Source organism: Corticium candelabrum, chromosome 7, assembly GCF_963422355.1.
Source record: "Corticium candelabrum chromosome 7, ooCorCand1.1, whole genome shotgun sequence".
Taxonomy (NCBI): Eukaryota; Metazoa; Porifera; class Homoscleromorpha; order Homosclerophorida; family Plakinidae; genus Corticium; species Corticium candelabrum.
In genome coordinates this window covers 4,687,382-4,709,096 of record NC_085091.1, presented here as the reverse complement: position 1 = coordinate 4,709,096, position 21,715 = coordinate 4,687,382, and the positions used below count along the sequence as shown (strand labels likewise).

The following is a 21,715-nucleotide window of genomic DNA, read 5'->3' as shown; positions in this document are numbered from 1 at the left end:
AACTCTGCTGCTTATGGAATCTTTGATCTTATAACGCAAGAGACAGCGTTCCAGTAGTTGCAAAGTATAGGCACACATATATGATTCTATTTTTGACTTTGTAGTACGTATCATCCGCCAACTGGCCCACATATAGATATCCCAAAAATCTCGAGTTTTCTTCTAGTTATCCTAGCATCTATTGATTCAGGATTAGACAGACTTTTTAACCACTTACTACTTTAATGTTTCTTTTTCTCATTCGTTCAACTAACACACAGTCATCGTTTACTGACCATTTAGCCTTGCTCAACTCTTCTTTTGCCTACGTCACCAGTCTTGGAGAAACTTCTATCCTAGACAGGATGCACAACCTAGTCTGGGTCAATGACTTCCCCAGTGTTCTCAGATAGATTTGAAACCATATTTGACAGCAAGACCTCTGCATACGTTTGGTGACTTGTGTTTGTAGCATCCTAGCTTCGTCTGCTCCAATCAGCGTCCAGTATTCGCTTAGAATAAGTGACATATCCCACTTCTGTTACATATTGATAGGTCAATAAATCGGGCCGTATAACTGTCTCAGGCTACTGGTAATCAAGATGTGAACCAGAGTGTGAACATAACAACTGTTCGTTACTACATATTTCCTGAAACATATCTGAGAGCCAGAACAAACAATACGTAGATTTGCTGTTACAGCTTGGGCTTGTTTCTTGTGTGTGCCGACATTTTGCCTCGTGAGTTCTTTAATGCGTGCATCAAGTTCAAACTAAGCTGAAAGTCGTCCTTCTGGAAAAAATTAAACTTGATTAGGCGTCCATCAGCCGAATGATACTCGCGCACAAAACGCTGTAAACCTGCAGCTACAGTCTGCTGCGTGGTAGGAGGTGGATTCGGCTTTACATCCTGCTTCCGAACTTTATGCGCAAACCGTACAAGCCAGTACTTCATTTCTCGATTGTTCATAACATGCAGATCATGCATGTATACCGACCGGGCGCTCCCTATTTAGTTGGCTGCTTGCTTCTCCCTTTCTTCCATGCGTTGAACGCTCTAACCGCTCAGGTAGTAGCCTTTGTGATGTTAGGGAGAACACGCGAATCATGAAACTTCTGTAAACAACTGAATAAAATGGGAGCTTGGTAACGAGATTCAGAAGACTGCTATAATCAGAAACAACATCAATGTCAACCAGTTTACAAGCTTCCAGAAAATCATTAACTGGCAATTCTGCTGCATGCTCAAGTAGATTTCAGCCTGGGTAAGCTAAGACAAGCATCTTCATTTGCTACACAAATGATTTGAATTTTGCGCATAAAGAATATCAACGCCTCAGCTAGGTGCTACAAGCCGGTTATAGAACTTCAGCCAACTGTATAAACGAAATAACCGGATGCACCCAAATCGTTAGCAATTTGGCTTCGCCCTCGTGCCAACTTGTTGGAGGAGCAGTGTTTATTTTGTTTATAAACTCGCCAGTTTTCTATAACTTATACTTGAAATGAACATAACTATATAAATATATTATTTATATAATTTAGACTTGGACCAAATTATAGGGACAGTCCGCTGTGTGTATGTACTAACACAATAATTAGATCACGATTTACCAACTATCAATATTCCTGAGAACTTAATAGTTACCGAGTTGATTGTTACGTTACTTGAGAATACTGTAGACCCTAAATATTTTTCTGTTACGCTTGACATTGCAGAAAACGAGAGCTAAAAGTGTATGACGTCATGATTGTGTAAGCTTCGTAAGTTAGGCTGTCTCTGATTTTGTTTAGTGGCTTTTAAAATTGCCGGTTTCAATAACGCGAATGAAAATTGAAGCTCTTCACTAGTTCTTCAGTACCGAGTGTTCCCGTCTCTCGCCCTCCTGATTGCGTCCAAACGTTGTGGAACATATTCTGCCAAGTTCCGGACACACGCGGTTGGAATCTGCTGCCACGCCACTTGTAAAGCATTTCAGAGCTCAGCTGCAGTTCTCGGTTGGCAAATGTTGGAAGCAGTTTTGATTTCATGCCACAAGTTCTCGATTGGATTCGATTTTGACAGCCACTCCAACAGTGTGTCATCATGCTGGCGCAGCCATTGTCTTGTTGACCGAGACGTGTGGATTGGCGCGTTGTCCTGCTGGAAGACAAAGTTTTCTCCTATCAGTGCCGCTGAGTCTGTAAGCATGTGCTCCTTCAAAACTTGTTGGTACTCCGTGCTGTCCAAACGACCTTCCAGTTTCACCAGAGACCTCACTCCATGCCAATACATCTATCCCCACACCATCACACTAGTCGCCTGATGGACCGTACGATCACAACAATCAGGGAAAATTTCTCACCTTTGCGACGCCAAACGTACAGAGCACCATCGTTTCCCATGCCGACTTTTGACTCATCTGTAAAAGGAGCAGATTTCCAGTCATCCAAAGTCCATTGTGTGTGAGTGGTTGCCCATCCCTGTCGCAAACGCCGATGGTTTTCTGCTAGCAGTGGCATTTTCTAGGCTTCCGAGCGTTCACTCCTCTCGCTGAGACGAAGGCGGACTGTTCTACCTGATACCAGCTTGCCGGTTTCTTTAGCCAGCTGATACGAGAGCAGTCGTGATCGTGCTCTGCGGTTCTGCAGTGCCATTCTCTTCAGTCGATAATCTTCCCGGATCGTCGCTGCATTTCCACGTCCAGGTCGTTTTTCATAATCGCTGCTCCATGGAAAAGCAGTTGCAGGCACTGATGAACCGAATTCTCAGAGCGGCGGACAAAAGCTGCGATATGACGCACAGAGTGGCCAACTGAGTGAAGGGCTTCAATTTTCCCTCGCGTTTTTGGACTCAACTGGTTGCCTCGAGGCATCGCTGCAACTTGTCAAATATCGCACGGAACAAGACTCTGCAATTGCGTGCAGCTGAACGTTCAAGCTAACTTATCGCCTAAGTTTGGCGGGCTGAAGAGCAGCAGTTTCAGTGCAGCTGGCATTTTGACGGTAGCAGTTTGAGATTGTGCTACGTAAACATGGACATGAAGTGGCATGTCGGTGTTCTTTGTTGCTGTAACTTTTTTAGCTTTTTTCTTAGCAAGATTGTTTTGTTAGTAATTATTATTTTATAATTTTTGAATACGTTGACGTTTGTTATTGCTTAAAATTGCAAAACAATTCAAATTGTGATGACATGCGCAGAATCAATGCGCATAAATAGATGATTCGCCTTTTTTATAATGTTGATAAAAGAACTCAAAACATTGCTTTCACTCTCTACTACAGAGCATTCTTAGATTGTATGCCAAGAATGGGCGTTAAAAGAGCGATGAACGTGTGCAAAGACATAAAAGTAGGAATGGCCGTCTTCCTTTTTCAAAGCAAACTAGATGAGCAGTAGGTAGTCAGTACAGCTGCAATCTTGAACTCAAGCTATGTTACATACTAACTATTGCGCAATCCATGAAAAAATTAAATTCGAAAAACATTTGGTTCTGCTAGAGAAAAATTCAGCGCCAAAGTTAGACTACACACAAAAATGCCAGGTGTCCCTATAATTTTGTCCGAGTCTGTACATATTTCTGACCACAGAAATCATTTTAATTAAGCTACTTGACTTGTCAGCTCTTCAAACATGCCATGTGTCTAAACTTTCTCAACAGATCATCCGACCACTTCCTAGACTTCAAATGCTTGTCTAAATCCTTTGTTGTATTTCCCACTTTGGTTATCAGCTGTTTAAGATATTCAATCTTGAAGACGATGTTATTAGTAACATATATCATTACTGATGGTATCTTCTATTAAATCCACATAGGTACACATATATTGCCTTATTCCACGCATTGATTCCAAAGAATTTTAAGACTAACACACTAGTATGTTCCATATTCTTCTTCCCCCATATTTGCTCTTGGATTTTTCTCTTGAACGTGAACTGCATTCAGCATTGCTTCTTTCGCTCAGAGCGCTGTAAACCAAAGCTCCAATAACAGCTGTCAGTCTGATTCTATAGAAAGGTGCGTAACTTGTTGAGTGGAGCCAAACACCTGCATATGTTGGTCGCGAGTCAGAACAACCCAACTTGTCAACTTTGAACGTAGCACGTCAATCACATCAGAAACGACTTCGTTCTTCTTATATTTCCTCTGGATGCCAAATTTTACACTTCTTGTTTCTGATATGAGCCGTACTTGGCTACAACTAGCACGGCTACTAATAGTATTTCCTTGGAGCTCTCGATAAGGTCAGCATCAAATTCGCCAACAACTGCTTCTCACACCGTATCCACATAGTCGATCCGCAAAGAGCGTTATTTGCGCAGGCGAGTTTAAAATATAGTTTCTAATATCCCGGGACTATGCGCTTGCCTCAGCGGAGACGTCTAGTCGTTTGAGCAAAGACGATCGAGGATCGTTACGGCCAGCAGCGTGTGCTGAAACTATGAATATTCCGAATATCTATCATTTCTACGAGTTTGACTGGAATTGTTTGCGTTTCAGATGGAAAGAACGCGAACACTTCAGGAAGGAAGGTAACTTCTTTGTCGTGCACTTTGTCTCTTGCGTTATTTCTGATTGAAATCACATGCAACAAGTATAAGTTTAAAGTTCAAAGCCAGCAGATTGCCTATCTCAGAAAACAGAAAAGCTGCCTCTACACGTTGACGTATGTTAGCTCGTGTAAACTAGTCGATAGCAACAAACATGCAAACAGACGCTCGTGCTGCCAAGAATAGAAAATAGTTATAAAAAGGTTGATCCCTTTTATGCCAGTCTGCTGCGAGCTAGACAGTACTAGCCATCTAATGCAATATGTATCTGGCCTTAGTAACTAACCTGACTTGCACTATCCTCAATATGTCAAATGTATACTTTTGTTCAGCCAAGCGACTGTAAACAGAGATAAGCCAAGCGCACTTCCATACTAGCCTCGTTGCAAGCGCGCCAAATAGACCGACACCCTATCAATGTGTGTGTATTTACATCTCGTATGTCAACAATTACTTGAGCAATCATTATTGCATATACACAAAGTCAGTTCAGAAGTATGTAAAAAAAACACGGTGCCCCTGCTAGTAAACTAGTCGAAACCTACCTGTGCAACGCACTCTATTGAATAGAATTCCGCATAATACATCCCGCTGTGTCTGAAATTACCAATTCTGGTTGGTTTGCACCTTTTCAAATTTGGAATTTTGCTGTTCACTTATACTTAACAGACTAAAGTATTTGTGCATGCGTCTCAATTTACTCCTTAAATGGTAATTATGCAGAACGCAACCAATGCAGCTAACGTAGAAATTAGAATCTCTGACTGCATGTCCTTAAAGCTTTTGCATCGGTCGCTGAGTGTTCGTCATCTATAACAAATATATAAAACTGCATAATCGTTCTGTTAATAATAATAATAATAATAGTAATAATAATAATAATAAAATAATATATTTCACTTCGTACCAGCAGGTACAGCCTCTCAAAAATTAGGGAAATATACATATAAACACACACACATACACACAGACATCTCAAAAACAGACAGACAGCTAAGTATATAACAGAGATAATTAAAATTAACGTTTCCTGCTTAAACCACGCCATATTTAAGAAATTGAACAAGTGCCAACTCTAGCACGGTTTACGAGCCGCCACCAGATCGCTCTGGCAGGGCAAGTTAATTAATTAAGGTGGGTCAGCCCGGCTCGGTAATGGCCTATCGGCACGTCCGGCTACGTATATAAACTACACGATGTCAATATCAAAACGATCTTAATTGTGCTCACACTGGGAAAACAGCTATTGTAAACAGGACATTTATATATTATACACAATTAATTGTCTCACAATGTTATTAATTAAACCCAGCAGCACGCCTGCACCAATATTTATGGAATGTTACTGACGCTGCTGGCATATAAGGCCAAGAAAAATAATTTTCAACGTTGACATAGATTAAATAATTTTTTTTAAAACTTATTGCTATCATAATTGACCATTCTAATGTGCTTTGGTCATAGATAGGCCTTTTTACTAAATTATTACAATAATCTGTTTGGACGCTGAGGCGCGTAGCCGGCATAGGGCACAAGAAAAACTTTCATCCCTCAAATGTTTGACCTATGTTTTGTCTGTACGGTCCAATTGTGCACGTGTACGTGTGCTACGTACTCTGACGTTGGAGGTAACGGAGATTTTGTTTAAACTCCTCCTACGGACCCACACACCGAACATACGGGGTAGTATAGATTCAACTGGTAGATCTGGTTGCTGGTGATTGTCGTCGTAGTGTATCTACCCGTACATCTGCCTTGTTGAAAGCAAAGCGAAAACGCCTGCAGTTCACAATAAGTGATTTGTTTGTTCTGGCTACAAGACGAAAGGAAGGAGACGAATGTGCTACTGGTAAGACAATTAGGTGAAACGTGTCTGCCTGATCAGCAGTCAAGTTCACCAGCAGCTGCTGCTGTCACTGTCAAGCCTAGTCGGAAACATACTTTGATTGTCAACGACATTGGAAATGGTTTTGAAGTTGACGAAAGGTGGAATTTTTATCCCAGTACATGGAGTGATGTGGGAAAGCGTCAGATGACGGTGGCTGCAGACGTACATTTGGCTGGCTTACTCTCCAAAGTGTAATGCTGGGTTTTATTTCTTGGCTGCACAGTGTTAAGTGCAATGTTCTACTGATTCAAGTCGATGCATGCATTTAATTGTATGTAACATGTTAATATCCCGGATGTTTATGATGGCGACGTCTGAATGTGAGTCCGTGGTGGTGTGCTCTTTTTTGTGCTTTATTCAAAACAAGATGAGTTACTTACCAGTCGAGAAGCTTGGAGAAGTGGGGATAAGAGGATTTGGAGAAAATGAGGTCGGACAGGCGAAAGACCTATTGTTTGAAGCCGCAGCGAATTTCTCAGAGTTGAAGGGATTCCATAAGAAAGTTAGAAAGAAGACTGGCATAAACGAAAGGTGGAGGCGGATGTGGAAGACATCCTGGAGCTGTGTTGCGCGGCGGATAGAAGTAAGATTGGGATTCCACGCTTTGCAGCGGTTGACATCAATTCGCTCCCTCACATTCCTCTGGAGGAAGTGGATGGTAGTCTGGTGTTTGATAAAGTATTATCCTTGTTTTCGGGTGAGGCAGAAGGTGTTTTGAAAGGCATAGTAGAGGAGGCCCAGGCAATGAGTAGTGATAGTGCTTTGGCAACCTTTGTTTCCAAGGCTGATTGTTTCCTAGTAGTTTCCTGCAATGGTGGTCGACGATGAGTACAAATAATACTTGTAGTTCAGGACGTAGTCACCGGTCTTGTTGGTCCGGTTTCAACCGAACCACTATTCAATATTTGTACTTTAACCAATGGACTATTATCAAAAACTTCCGAAATAGGGTATAGCTGATTAAATAAGTTTTTATTTAATCACTCTGTAGACAGCCTGATATCAAAAGTGACTGAATCCCCGCAGATCAGAATGCCTAGATTTAGAGAGCTCTCGTACCTGCTCATTCTGATTTCTGCCTAAAGTATTTTGCAAGTAAGGTTATGCTTTTTCTTTAATATGTTAATTCTAATGTAGTAGTCTAACAATTCTACCCAGATTGGGTTTTAGGCAGACACAGCGAAATCATCTCATGAAAATAGCACTACCACCAAGGTACAACCGACAAACTTGATACATTTCAAGTCTAAAATCTAAAAAATAAAATGAGCAAGAAGGACTATACTTGCAACATTTCATCCTTCATGAGATAGCATGTCTTAATTTTTTAGATATACGTATGCGTGGTGACATTTTCAAAAAAGCAAACACGAGAAGATAGTTTAGGCATGCGGGATTTTGAGTGTGTGTGTGCCTGCAAATTTTCAACCTGATTACTTCAAACTGACGGCTAATTCCTTGTAATTATGTAAGACGCTGTAGAAATCAGATTTCAACAGCAGACAAGTACTCTCTACTAACTTATATAATACAATCGTCACTCCAACTTTATCCATGCAGGAAGGTCAATTTGCTGTCATGTTTACATGCAGCAGTTCTTATATATAGCCTTAAAATAAATTGCATGTTGATATAGACCACGACAAAGTTGTGGACAGTTTTGCACGCGAGAAACCTCGAAGAATAGATAGTTGATATTCTCGATTTAGATTAGTGCGACAGCAAGAGCAAAATTTTTGCATTAGATCAAGTCCATGAACAATTACATATGCTACAAATTAATATCGTTACGTAAAAATACCATTCTTATTATATTAAGTTAAGCGTAATATGTGAGTAGCATGTATGTACACCAAGAAGCTCTGGATTCGCACCGGTGGAATACATAGTGACGCAGTTTCCGCTTCATGCCCTCTGCAACAACATACGTAGGACAGAAGGTCATCTTACCTACCTGATAGTTTCCTAGTAAGCCTGTGACAAACCCTAACCACAATATTTCAAAGGAGCATTCCGGAGATATGCGCTAGGCTGCTGGCTTCGTCTCGTCTTCGCTCCCTAACGGGAAATCCATAATAGTCAAGTTGGGCATCTGGGCGCTTTCTAAAAGCCAACCCGACAGATGTATGTTAATTTAAGAACGTTTCATAAATAAAAAAATCTGACGGGGGCCTTTCGAAAATTTTGTCCGCCAAGTGAAGCGTTTTTGCGATCCATCAGATCACGTGAGCCTTACTGACAAAATCTCGTTTCCGAAAATGTTCTCTCTGTTGTTTCCGTCGCTCCAAGAACGGTGGACACCTTTGTGCTACTTTCAGACTGCCTAGAGACTGATCTTCTTTTCGTGCGGTTTATTTCCGCCCGACAACATTCGAGAGAATTGGCACTTTGTGAGATTCTTTGGCGTTAAAGGCAATGGACGCTGTCGTTGATTGTAGTTTACGAAGCACTCACCCCTACGCAGGAACACATTCCAAGAACCCCCTCGATCACCGGACCTCGATATTTCGGCTGCGCACTACGCTGCGCTTTAGTAAAAGCTACGCAGATCCCCGGAGTGTTTCTTTAATACTCACGACATATGCGTTACAGTGTAGAAAAAGGAAGAGATTGCAACTACCGATCGAAGTATAACTAAAGCATTTAGATGATGGAAAATTTTTGTTAAGCTAAAACTTTTCTATAACAAGTAATTTGCATAAGATACAACGCTTTTTAAAGTTTGTTTTTGTGCTCACTAAATTTTCTTACACTTTGCTGCTGTAGATTGCGTGCAAAACTGATGGGTACGTATAATTGTTTTGTTATAATCTGCACTTCTGCATACTTCATATGTCTAGCAGTCCTACTTGCATGGTTGACGGTCAGACCAACTTTACCTATTACGTTAGAAGCAATTAGTAGTAAGCTAAGTAATCAAAGAGATTCAAGAAGCGTGTCAAGTTGTCTGTTCACAGGTGGATTTGCGTGGTACAGCTGTTAATTAAGTGAAGCGTGAAGTGGCAACACATACACCTTCCAAAGTTTCAATGCACTCTACACCTTAGCTGCTGGGATCAAAGCGTTTCTGCCTTACGTACAGCTCATTCGCAATTCGCATAATGTACGAATACATGTGAATATACGGCAATTGGACATCTTAACCTGTAGGCATAAGAACAATGGACAAAGAGAGCGGCTCTGGCCGGTTATAGGCACCTCAAGCCCACGCATCCGGCCAAGTCTACATTAGATCCATACAGAACATCATTTGTATTGTAAATAGCAGGTGTCGTGCTCCCAAGAGCTAGGCACTGCACGCCTACACTACCGATGGATGCGCAAAAGAAGTCTAGCATCCATCCGTTTGCTATAAATATAGAGACGACAATTACAATGTAAATGCAACAGACCCACCCACGACCTAGAGTAACAGCTACAGCTCCCTAAACATGACAATAAACATTGCAGTATGCGATGATAACTGCACGTTTGCTAAAGGATATTAAGAATTTATCTCAACATTCTTTTCAGGCGTATATCCATGCTCTCTATCTAGTCGTTAAGGGTTGGTCGCTCGACAGCACTTAGCGCATTATTATCAACTCATTACTGATCGTACTCAGCGGAAGTCCTTCCCGTCTTGTCCGTTACTTTTCACGAGTTTTGGCGACGGCACAAAGCACCGATTAGTTCATTAGAACGTCAAATTCACGCCCTCGACGTCGCATGACAATGACGTACGTCACACGATTTGAAAACAAAAGGAGCACTTGCCGGCACTGCAGAGTAGTCGAAACTCACACTTCAGAGAGGCGGTATGAACGAGAGAACCTTTGTCGTCTTCTCAATTTGGCTGTTGGCCGCAGTCAACCCGATAGATTGTGATACTGCAAAGCCGTCTTTGTAACAAACAATATAGATTATCCGTTGTCATCTCTAGCTTGGATTTGTGTCTATAGTCATGTGGTTGCACCAAGAAACCTTATACCTGGCGAAACGTTTGTTGTCTATGTTCACTATGAGGTCACCATCCCCACAAGTAGATGGTTGATATCCGTAAGTTTACATCATTCTAGTGGGCTCACCCTTGCAGATGGAGGCACACGAGTGGTAGAATCGGGTAATAATAGACAATTTTGTGGCCAGAGGCAGTCACAGTAAATTTATTTTGTCGATGTCTAGGTTCGTTCAACAAGTTCGTCTTGAGGGTATATCTCTACAATTTGAGTCGTTGTCAAATTCACGTTTGACAGTTACTACCTGGTTGTGTAGACACCACTGAATGCTGATCCTGCAGCTAGCAGCTACTACATTTTTGTCAACCAAGTGTCTGGGCCAGGAAAAGCGCAGAACAAGAGCATACCAGTTACAGTTCAAAGAAAGAGCAAAGTCATCTTGATTCAAACTGACAAACCCATTTATAAACCGGGAGAAACAGGTAGAAATTGTAATTTATTTTTGATTAATTAATAAATGTCAATTTCTGCGTTTGTTTCTAGTAATGGGAAGAATAATCGTGCTTGATCGTCATACAAAATCTTCTACAGGAGCTGTTTCAGTTACAATACAGGTCTATAACATAAAGTGGTCTATGTGAATGGCAAATTTAGTATTGATTTCGATTTTAGAATCCCAGCTCCTACACAATGAGACGTTATTCTAATATCTCGCTGGATTATGGTTGGCTTTATATATTCCATTTGCTTATGCTATGCATACAAATATCTACAGCATTGTTTGTCTTCTTAGGAGTTGCAAATTTTGAGTTTCCTATATCATCAGAACCCGTTCTGGGAACGCATCGGGTGTGTGCTACCTATGAGGTTACTGATTAGAATTCTATGATGACTATATCTTGCAATGATAATGCATTTTAATTAAACAGGGTTTACCAAAAGGACAACAGTCATGTTTTAAGTTTGAAGTCCAGCGTTATGGTAACTCACACTTGCATCAATTTATGCCCATTTCAGTGTGTAATTGCTTTTGGTACTAAGTTCTTCCCAAATTCTCTTGTACTATCGCTCCTACTGATGAAGTCCTCTCCTGCTCACTTAAAACTCTCTGCTTTTCGGTATCAGCAAAGTTAGTGTCCGTGATCATGACATCTACGTATAAAAAATAATTTTTGTGTTTACTATTGACGTTCTAGATATACATATGGGCAAAAAGTTGAGGGAATCCTAAGGGCTACAGTAGCACCTAGTTATACGTGGAGCCGATGCAGAGCGACTAATATTGCGCTACAGAAGGTAAGTGTAACAACAACTTATTGGAACGTCTATATGTTATAATGTCTCATATAAGGTTATTTTTCTAATACAAGTTTGATTCAAAAACTGTATGAAAAATGGAAGAGCAAAGATTACTACTGTTAGACAATTGCACTAAAACTACTAATGCATATTGAAGAATAACTTGAATGTGTCCGAAAAATATCAATTACTTTGGAGATTTTTGGATATGCAGTGTTTTAATTATGTGGCAGTGGATGACAGGAAACGAAAATCTTTTAGCACTGTCAACATTGCTGTTGAAGACAGGAGAGATAGTCACTTGAGCGGAAATATTTGAAACAGAGTAGTAGATATTATCTGGTACTCTCCTAGTTCCTATTATATCTTTAGTAGTCATCTGTGGAACTTGCAGAAAGTCTCAATTACTAAAACAATTTATGCCATATCCAGGAAGGGTATTTGGCTGGAACTTGGTTTACGATAGAGAGATTAATTTGCTCTACGAGCGTTTAGGAAATTGGATGGTTAATGCCTTAGAATAGATTCGTGCTTTGCAAGCAACGCCTTTCAAACTAGAAATGTTTTAGGTACAATTGTCTCTATATAGGCAAGTGACCCTTTGCAAATTTCTACAATATCTTCTTTGCTATAGCTTACAACAAGTTGCGTTCTATGTTGCATAGTTAATTGTGCTTTTTAAATGTTTATGTCTTATTCTGTGTACTTATTGTAGTTGTACCTATTGCTACGAAGTAAAATATATGTGTCGCTATGCCCCTCCATAATGGGCAAGTGGGGTCTTTACCCCATCTGGGCGCCCACCAACCCGGCAGGTAAGCCCAGCGGGGTACATGTTTTCGTGTAGTCCACACGGCGATCAATGACTAGCCAATTCGATATAGATTGCAGGCATTACGGTGACCGCGAACATCGGTACAGCACGCCTAATGGATATAGATGACCACCAGGAAAGCACTGAACGTCATCGTCAACGGACCGGTCGCCAGACCACAGAAACTCCCCGACGACTGAAACGAGTCATAGTCTCATGAATAAAGCTAGAGAAACACGAGAAAGAAAGACAGACAAGTTTCATAATTTACTGTGGTCACTGGGGTTTGAACCCCCAAACCATGGAGTGGTAGCCATTGTCGCTAACCACTAAGCCACGGCGGTGACTATTATTATTATTATGTCGTGCTCAACCAGATCAGTCTGGTTTGTAAAGTCCATTACAAGTACCGGAAGCAAAACCTGCTTCAGAAGTACTTAGACCATCACGGCTATCTAGAAAGAAGATATGACTTTACGAAGGATCCGAGTAGATAGAAGCACTGTTTTATGTAAGTGCTGCAGGTTGTGATGACCTGGAATAATGTCCAGCCACCGTGCAATACCTGTGTGCACTGTGCCCAAAGCTCCCAAGACCACGGGAACCACCAGTGTTCGACAATGCCGCATGCGGCTAATCTCCACTCGGAAGTCACTGTACTTTGCCAACTTCTCAGCATGTTTCTTGCCAATGTTGCCATCAGCAGGACAGCTGATATCAATAACAAGACAAGTGTTTGTCTTTCTATTTCTGAGACTGATGTCTGGACGATTGGCTTTGATCTTCCTTGCAGTGGAGATGGTGGTATCCCACATCATAATAATGTCGTCCGTCTCCACAAGCCTATCAGGATGATGCCGGTACCATCTGCTCTCCACTGGAACCCCAAAATGGCGACGAACATCACAGTGAATGATGGATGCCACCTGATTGTGTCGATCAGTGTAGTCCGTCGGTGCCAAAGCACTACAGCCTGCCACAATGTGGTCGACTGTTTCTATTGTCGTGCTCAACCAGATCAGTCTATGTGTCGTTATGCCCTTCCATAATGGGCAAGTGGGGTCTTTACCCCCATCTGGGCGCCCACCAACCCGGCAGGTGAGCCCAGTGGAGTACATGTTTCCGTGTAGTCCATACGGCGATCAATGACTAGCCAATTTGATATAGATTGCAGTCTATTATGTGTCGTGCTCAACCAGATCAGTCTGGTTTGTAAAGTCTATTACAAGTACCGGAAGCAAACCCTACTTCAGAAGTACTTAGACCATCACGGCTGTCTAGAAAGAAGACATGACTTTACGAAGGATCCGAGTAGATCCCAGAAGCACTTATTATTTGTCGTGCTCAACCAGATCAGTCTGGTTTGTAAAGTCTATTACAAGTACCGGAAGCAAACCCTGCTTCAGAAGTACTTAGACCATCACGGCTGTCCAGAAAGAAGACATGACTTTACGAAGGATCCGAGTAGATCCCAGAAGCACTGTTTTCTGTAAGTGCTGCAGGTTGTGATGACCTGGAATAATGTCCAGCCGCCGTGCAATACCTGCGTGCACTGTGCCCAAAGCTCCCAAGACCACCGGAATCACCAGTGTTCGACAATGCCACATGCGGCTTATCTCCACTCGCAAGTCGCTGTACTTCGCCAACTTCTCAGCATGTTTCTTGCCAATGTTGCCATCAGCAGGACAGCTGATATCAATAAGAAGACAAGTGTTTGTTTTCCTATTTCTGAGACAGATGTCTGGACGATTGGCTTTGATCCTCCTAGCAGTGGGGATGGTGGTATCCCACATCATAGTAATGTCATCCGTCTCCACAAGCCTATCAGGATGATGCCGGTACCATCTGCTCTCCACTGGAACCCCAAAATGGCGACAAACATCCCAGTGAATGATGGAGGCCACCTGATTTTGTCGATCAGTGTAGTCCGTCGGTGCCAAAGCACTACAGCCTGCCACAATGTGGTCGACTGTCTCCAGGCCTACACTGCACATGCGGCAAGTAGGACTGACATCACGATGTAGAATCTTGCGCTCATAGTACCGAGTCCGAAGAGCTTGGTCTTGAGCAGCAACAACCAGTCCCTCAGTTGCAGCAGGAAGATTCGCTGCCTTTAGCCATCCGTAGGTCTCTTTCATGTCCACAATTATAATTATTATTATTATTATTATTATTATTATTATTATTATTATTACTACTACTACTACCACTACAGGTATTATGTTGTGCTCAACCAGATCAGTCTGGTTCGTAAGGTCTTTTGCATTGGCAGCAAATTCCCCAGAGGTGCTTTGACCGTCATGGCTGTCAGGACTGAAGCCATGACTTTAAGTGGGATCAGACTGGATCCAAGAAGCACTGCTTTCTGTAACTGGTGCAGGTTGTGATAACATTGAATAATGTCCGGCCACCGTGCAATACCTGCGTTCACTGTGCCCAACGCTGCCAAGACCACTAGAACAACCAGTATCCGACAATGCCACACGCGGCTTATCTTTACCCACAAGTCACTGTGTTTTTGTCAACTTCTCAACCTGTTTCCTGGCGACGTTGCCATCAGTAGGACAGCTGAATCAATAAGATGGTAAGTGTTTGTTTTCTAATTTCTGAAACAGATGTCGGGACTGTTGTCGTCGATCTTCCCAGCAGTAGGGATGGCTGTATCTCACATCATAGTGATGTCGTTCCTCTCCACAAGCCTATCAGGATGATGCCAGTACCATCTGCTCTCCACTACACCCCCAAAATGACGACAAATGTCCCAGTGGATAATCGAGGTTACTTGATTGTTTCGATCAAGGTAGTCTATTGGTGCCAATTTACTACTGCTTGCCATAGTGTGGTTAACTGTTTCCAGGCCTACACTGCAAAAGCGGAAAGTGGGACTGACATCTCGATGCAGAATGTTGCTCTCATAATACGGAGTCCGAAGGGCTTTAGTCTTGAGCAGCAACAACCAGTTTCTCAGTTGCAGGAGAAAGATTCGATGACTTTAGCCATCTGTAGGTCTTTTTCATGTCTACAAAGTGGTTTCTCAGTGAGCCGGCGATACTGACCATGCATAGGTGTTCTGCCCTAGTGCTTTATACGAAGAGAACCGTTGCAAGTGTGGGGGATGTTTCGCATCTGTCTGAGGCGCTTGCTCGAAGACTTTACCACACAGGATGGTCTCACTTCCAGGCTCCGCGAACTGTTGTCCTTAGAGAGACTCTCTGCTGCTGTGCAGTAAACTGCCGGGTAATGCTTTGGATCGAATGAGAAGACCTCCTAGCATCACACTCTTGTACCATTTTTATAAAGAGATCAGAGCTGTTACGAAGGTAATAGTCCCGCTCCACAATACAAGAATGATACGTCTACCCGATCTGTTGTAACTCTCGACCGAGTCCGGTGCACGGAGCGTACAGCCGGTCTACGTCTGCCATAGGATGGCAGACACTTTGCATAGAGAGAAGTTTCCTTATCCGTTGATCAAGCTCCTGCATGTCCGTGGTCCTCTAATTAATGTCAACAAAACCATAAGTGAGAACCGGCAGTGCAAGCCGGTTGATGGCCAGAATCCTGTTCTGAACATACAACTCGGGCCGGGGAAGCATCTTCACTCTAAGAAATACCCAGGATGGAGCGTCTCGTTTCCCACATGCTGCTGTGCTGGATACCGTTATTTTCGTCCCCACCAAAATACTTGTATACTTAGTCCGATTCCAGACAGTTCATTGTGTTCGTTCCTATTACAGTTACCTTAGAATTGTGTCTAGAGATCTTGCTGTTTTAGGACAAAGCTGTATTTGTATTATCATTATTTTTATTATTATAAATGCCTAACATGCGTTTTTGTTAATGGCTTACATTAATTGCAGATTTCTGGAACAACTTCTGTGTGCGTTAATATGTGCTCTCACGGATATTTCTGTGGTGGAGACGCAGTAATTGATGTCAACGTAACTGATGTCTTGTCAGAAGAAACAGTTCAATGCAAAGGACAGACCCGTGTACCTGTCAGGTCTAGACCCTACAAACTCACAATGATTGAGGAGGATGACAGTTTCCACCCTTGTCATGCAACAGTCGTGAAGGTATACAAATATACTAGTATAACGTTTTCATTAGTCAATCGATGCTTTACTTTAGGTTGCTGCTTCAACCTTTTCTGGAAAACCAAAAGCTGCAAATATTAGCTTAGACGTCTCTTTGTACGCAAAGAACAAACAATCATGCAAAGCAAACAAAGCACGTTCATTAGGACCTCTATTCCAACCTACCGACAGCAGAGGAATAGCAACATTCTCTGTTTGTATGCCTTGCAGCGCGTTGAGTGTCAACTTTCATGTAAGACATATTCTGACCAAATTTGAAAGTGCTGCTATCTCAAACAAATGAGTTTATGTAGGCGTCTGTAGTTCCAGAAACCAACGAAACAAGTCAGTTTTCTACGGCATACAGCTATCGAAATTTTATATATTCTCCGGAAAGAATTGCATTGTCAAGCAACAAACAGAAATTGCAGGTAACCTGATATAATACCAGTTTTCAAACATACAAACACAATATAATTTCAAATCTCTTGCAGATTGGAGAATCAGCAAATATTACGGCTTCATTTTCTAATGCAGCAGTAGCGGATTATTACGTAAATCAACAAAATATACCTCAAATACACTTTTCTAATCATTTCTTTCTAAAGGTTGTTCATGGTGGACAGATTATTAACCACGGCCGTTGCTCACCAAAAAGCGACAGGAAAGCTCGCAGGAAGCACAAACAGTTGTGCAAAACGGGAGGAATTAGAAGAACTTGCTATATCTCATTTGTTGTCACGTCATCTATGGCTCCCAAGTTTACTTTGATTGTCAGTCAAAATGCTCTCGTTGCTTCACGCCTTGCTTTTGAAGTCGTTCAAAAAACTGACTCTGCGGTACGTTAAAATCTACTTTTAATGTTCTATTAATTTATGAGTGTCCCATTTGTAGATATCGCTACAATTTCAGCATAAACAAGTAAAGCCTGGTGACAAAACTAATCTGCTGATTAGAGTACCTCCAATGTCATACGTGGGCGTGGTTGCAGTAGATCAGAGCGTTTACATTAAACAGGACAAAAATCAACTGACTCCTTCCAAAGTTAGTGAAACTTCGTAGCAACCAGTACGACTTGTAAGTTTTGTATTATCTACATTACAATTTTATCATTTTTGCAGTTGTATGAAGAAGTAGGCATGTTTGATGAGCACAAGAAATTGCCCACTGAGTCGTACGTGTGTGGTTGGTACGTGTATTGGGATTGTCCTTGTGTGTGTTACGGGCCGTACCCAACACCAACAGCTCAATCCGAAGAAGACGTAAACACAACTAATCCGCCCACTGTCGCAGTTGATTCCCCAGATATTCTATCGGACGACCAAGGAGACAACAGCGATATCCGTAGACCTACAAGAGACGCTGGCAGAGACAAGAGACAAGATCGAATTATTCCAGACGTCATCGTTGACCCATTTCCACCATGGAGAAATACTACTGAAAAGTGTTGTCCACGAAACTGTACTGAAGTGCGCTACTCTATGCAACTTTGTTCCTATTACAAAGCAAGCAGCTATTTTACGGTACTCAACCATTTTGCGCTTGTTTTCAAATTTTTATGCTTATTTTTCACAAACAGTCATCTGGAATTCAACTGTCTGACGGTGAAACGGAACCTCCAATGGCTTGTCAGAAACCAAATCCTCCACCTAAGCCTAACGTCACCTACGACTGTTGCGAGCGATGGATAGGTAAGAGAAAATAATTTACATGTTATAGACTAGTCTAATACTGCATGTATATCGAGCAGTCTTCGATAACATTGCAGTAGCTAGAACTCTTGAAAGAACAAGTTCAGTTGACGATAGCAAAAGCGATAATTTGGTAAGTCCATCTCGTGTGCGAACACACTTTCCAGAAACTTGGTTGTGGTTTGACCGAATAAGCAGGTATCTTATTTCTCTATTTACACAGAATCTTAAATATACAAAGATGTGTTTTAGAAACAACACTCTAAATGAAGAAGTTACTGTTCCCGATACCATCACGTCGTGGGTAGCAGATGCCTTTGCTGTATCTCCGTCACACTCAATGTCCATCGCAAGTCCAGCAACTCTGACAGTCTTCAAACCGTTTTTCATAATCATCAACCTGCCGTATTCGGTCATTAGAGGAGAGCTAGTAGAGATATCTCTTACCGTCTACAACTATCTTGAAACAAGGCTAACCGTAAGGTTATGTGCATGTCATTTAGCAACGAAGAAATACAACAAATTTAGTTTTCTAGGCCTTCGTGGACGTACACGTAGATAGCAATGACGCACGATTAGTGCAAGGAAAACGAGACAAAACAGCTTTGAATCAGCGAACGAGGACAGTTGAAGTGCTTCCTGGAAACGGAAAGGTGATATCTTACTTCCTTTTACCTTTGAGAAACGGCCACCTGCCAATAAGGGCAACAGCTACATCAACATTAGGAGCAGATAGCCTAATAAGAAATCTGCTTGTCGAAGTAAGACAACATATGTTCTATCACGATCAACAAATGAAGGTGTTCTTTATGTAGCCTGAAGGCGTCAAAGAAGAGTATAGTCAGTCATCTCTTTTGTGTTTGCAAAGTAATTGCAATTCTGGTGCACCATATATCTAATAAAACAGTTGTCCTCTTCTAATACAGATGATGATAATTCCACATCTAAACTTCGTTCTGACAATACCAATAACAGCATCACATACGTCTTTAATGCTTCCCTGCCAGACAATTTTATTCCCGACTCAGAGAGTGCAGTTGTCTCAATAACAGGTTAGTAGAATGCATTGAAAATAAAACACATTTCACGTATTTAATCTATATGAATGTGTAGCAAATTATATGGGACCGACGATTGAGGGTTTAGATAATTTGCTGCGATTACCGACAGGATGTGGAGAACAGAACATGCTCAATTTTGCTCCTGCCGTCTACATAGCACGCTATCTTGACACAGTCGGTCAACTTGATGATGCAACCCGAAAGAAAGCTCTCCACTTTATGCAAACAGGCAATAGAAAAGAGACAAGAAAATTAGTCAAAAATCTATTTCACTGTTGGCAAATTAATGCATTTAGGATATCAAAGAGAAATGACGTATCAACGAGAAGATGGATCTTACAGCGCTTTTGGAAACAGTGATCGCTGTGGCAGCATGTGGTAATTTTATTGCAAATAATGCGTGAGTTTCTCTGTGTATATATGTAGTGACATAAACTTTAGGTTGACAGCTTTTGTGTTGAGATCTTTCGGTCAAGCAGACGGTCTAATTGGAATGTCAATTGATGAAAGAGTGCAGAATGAGGCTGCTCAATTTGTCAAGAAGAACCAGAACACAGATGGCTCCTTTCCTTCTATTTGCAGTCCAATACACAAAGAAATGCAAGGATGCAGCGGTGGTAATTGCTCACTAACGGCTTACGTCACAGTAGCCCTACTGGAAGCAGGAATATCTCCAGAAGTAAAAAATTAACAAAATAATGAAACAGAATTTAATTGAACCTTCTGTATAGGACGAGAGTATCAAGTTGGCTCTGGATTATCTATCTAGCAGATGCATAGCCCAAAACTGTAGCAGCCCGTACAATCTCGCTCTAATTGCTTTCACGCTGTCTAGAGCTGTAGGATATGACCAAGAAAGAGAAAGAGCTCTAGAAGCTCTTAAAAAGTGTGCCATTATAGAAGGTGACCACACTCACTGGCAGTATTCGATTGAAAGAACATGTCATAACACATGGCCGTGGTCATATTACTGCCGGACACGTTCATGTGACGTCGAAACGACCGCCTACGCATTGTTGGCATTTACTAATCAAGGAAACATTGCTTACAGCTTGCCAATAGTGCGTTGGTTGATCGAACAACGTAATCCTCGAGGAGGATTCATTTCTACTCAGGTATTGACAATGCTTTTTGAAATAGAGATTGTGTATTAGATCAAGAATTACTATACAAATACATATATATATATATATACATATATATTGTTAATTGTAGGACACGGTGGTTGGTCTTCAAGCGCTCGCTGAGTACGTAATGTTGTCGGAATCACAGTCTGATGATGGTGACGTTGCAGACGTATCTCTAAAGGCCGAAAAACTTACGCAGACTCTATCGCTTGACTCCTCAAATGCTATGCAAGTGCAAACCATCACAGTTAGTCATGCATTGACTAAGCCATGTACACAATTCAAGCAGCATATGTGATATAGCTTTCAAGTCTGCCGACACTGGTTAGTGTTACCGCAAATGGGAAAGGTTGTATTTTGGCATCGGTTGGTGTTAAGTACAACGTACCTAAACCCGACAAAACTGCAGCCTTTCATGTTTCTGCCATAGCTGAAATACAGAAAGGTGCATGCAAGTATTTGGTCACCGTTTGTAACAGGTATGCCATCTATAACTCATACAAACACAATTGACTGACTAAACCTCACGTGCATTGCAGATGGCTTCAAAATGAACCGGACACTTCAAATATGGCCATAACTGAAATCACTTTCTTTTCGGGTTTTCAACCTATTCAAAGTGAATTGAAGCAGGTCACTCCTTCTGCAAAATGTTTTCGCTGCATATATTTAATGATGTGTTTCTATAGCTTGTGAAAAGTAACCGCTGTAACACCAAGAGGACCGACTTCAAGGGTCGTACTTTGAGCATATACTTTGAAGAGGTATTTAATTTGAAACCTGAGATTAAACAAATCACGTGATGTTATACTATCTTTTGCAGGTTACACAAACTCAATGTTGTTTTGACGTAATAATGAAGAGGTCTTCGGTCGTGGAGGATCTCCAAGGTGTTCCCGTTATTACATACAACTACTATGAGCCTGATGAGAGGGGAGGAACGATGCTGTATCCTCGCCAAGAATGCCCTTGAAGAAGAATCGTTCTCCTGTTGAACTGAATGTGTGTTTGTCGGCTGTGCAAGAACTGTGCTGTGTTGTTTGACAGAGATATGATATCTCAGTTACTGAAAGCCAAATATAAAAATTGCTGTCTTGCAATTGCTTCACTATTTGTCAATGTCCATAACTCAGTAAGTTACACTCATTGTCTGTAAAATTCTCATGCAGTATTAATTTAGGTACAGTCCCGTTTCTACGATGGGGCCCCATTCGGTGTTTGGTAAAGACAGCTGTTCATACGTGGTTTGTCGCACATAAACACTAATAAAAGGATTAGAAGGCAAGCGTTATCGGCGTCCGGATCTGTTTCG

At 41.6% G+C, this 21,715-nt stretch overlaps 1 protein-coding gene across 1 annotated transcript; it reads left to right on the top strand.

Moving 5' to 3' along the window:
• Window positions 1-9,980: 9,980 nt before the first annotated feature.
• LOC134182594 (CD109 antigen-like) lies at window positions 9,981-21,494 on the top strand. The gene is made up of 32 exons (XM_062650020.1): window positions 9,981-10,282; window positions 10,339-10,499; window positions 10,562-10,587; window positions 10,652-10,817; window positions 10,879-10,949; window positions 11,008-11,059; window positions 11,129-11,202; window positions 11,265-11,316; window positions 11,377-11,464; window positions 11,532-11,631; window positions 16,309-16,524; window positions 16,580-16,777; window positions 16,839-16,955; window positions 17,019-17,078; window positions 17,133-17,363; window positions 17,419-17,568; window positions 17,646-18,047; window positions 18,104-18,215; window positions 18,275-18,413; window positions 18,468-18,693; window positions 18,752-18,976; window positions 19,031-19,082; window positions 19,142-19,267; window positions 19,329-19,505; window positions 19,573-19,654; window positions 19,718-19,955; window positions 20,008-20,391; window positions 20,492-20,650; window positions 20,707-20,882; window positions 20,943-21,036; window positions 21,093-21,167; window positions 21,227-21,494. The coding sequence occupies exons 1-32, from the start codon at window positions 10,197-10,199 to the stop codon at window positions 21,374-21,376; spliced, it is 4,665 nt and encodes a 1,554-aa protein (XP_062506004.1). The 5' UTR covers window positions 9,981-10,196; the 3' UTR covers window positions 21,377-21,494.
• Window positions 21,495-21,715: the final 221 nt, after the last annotated feature.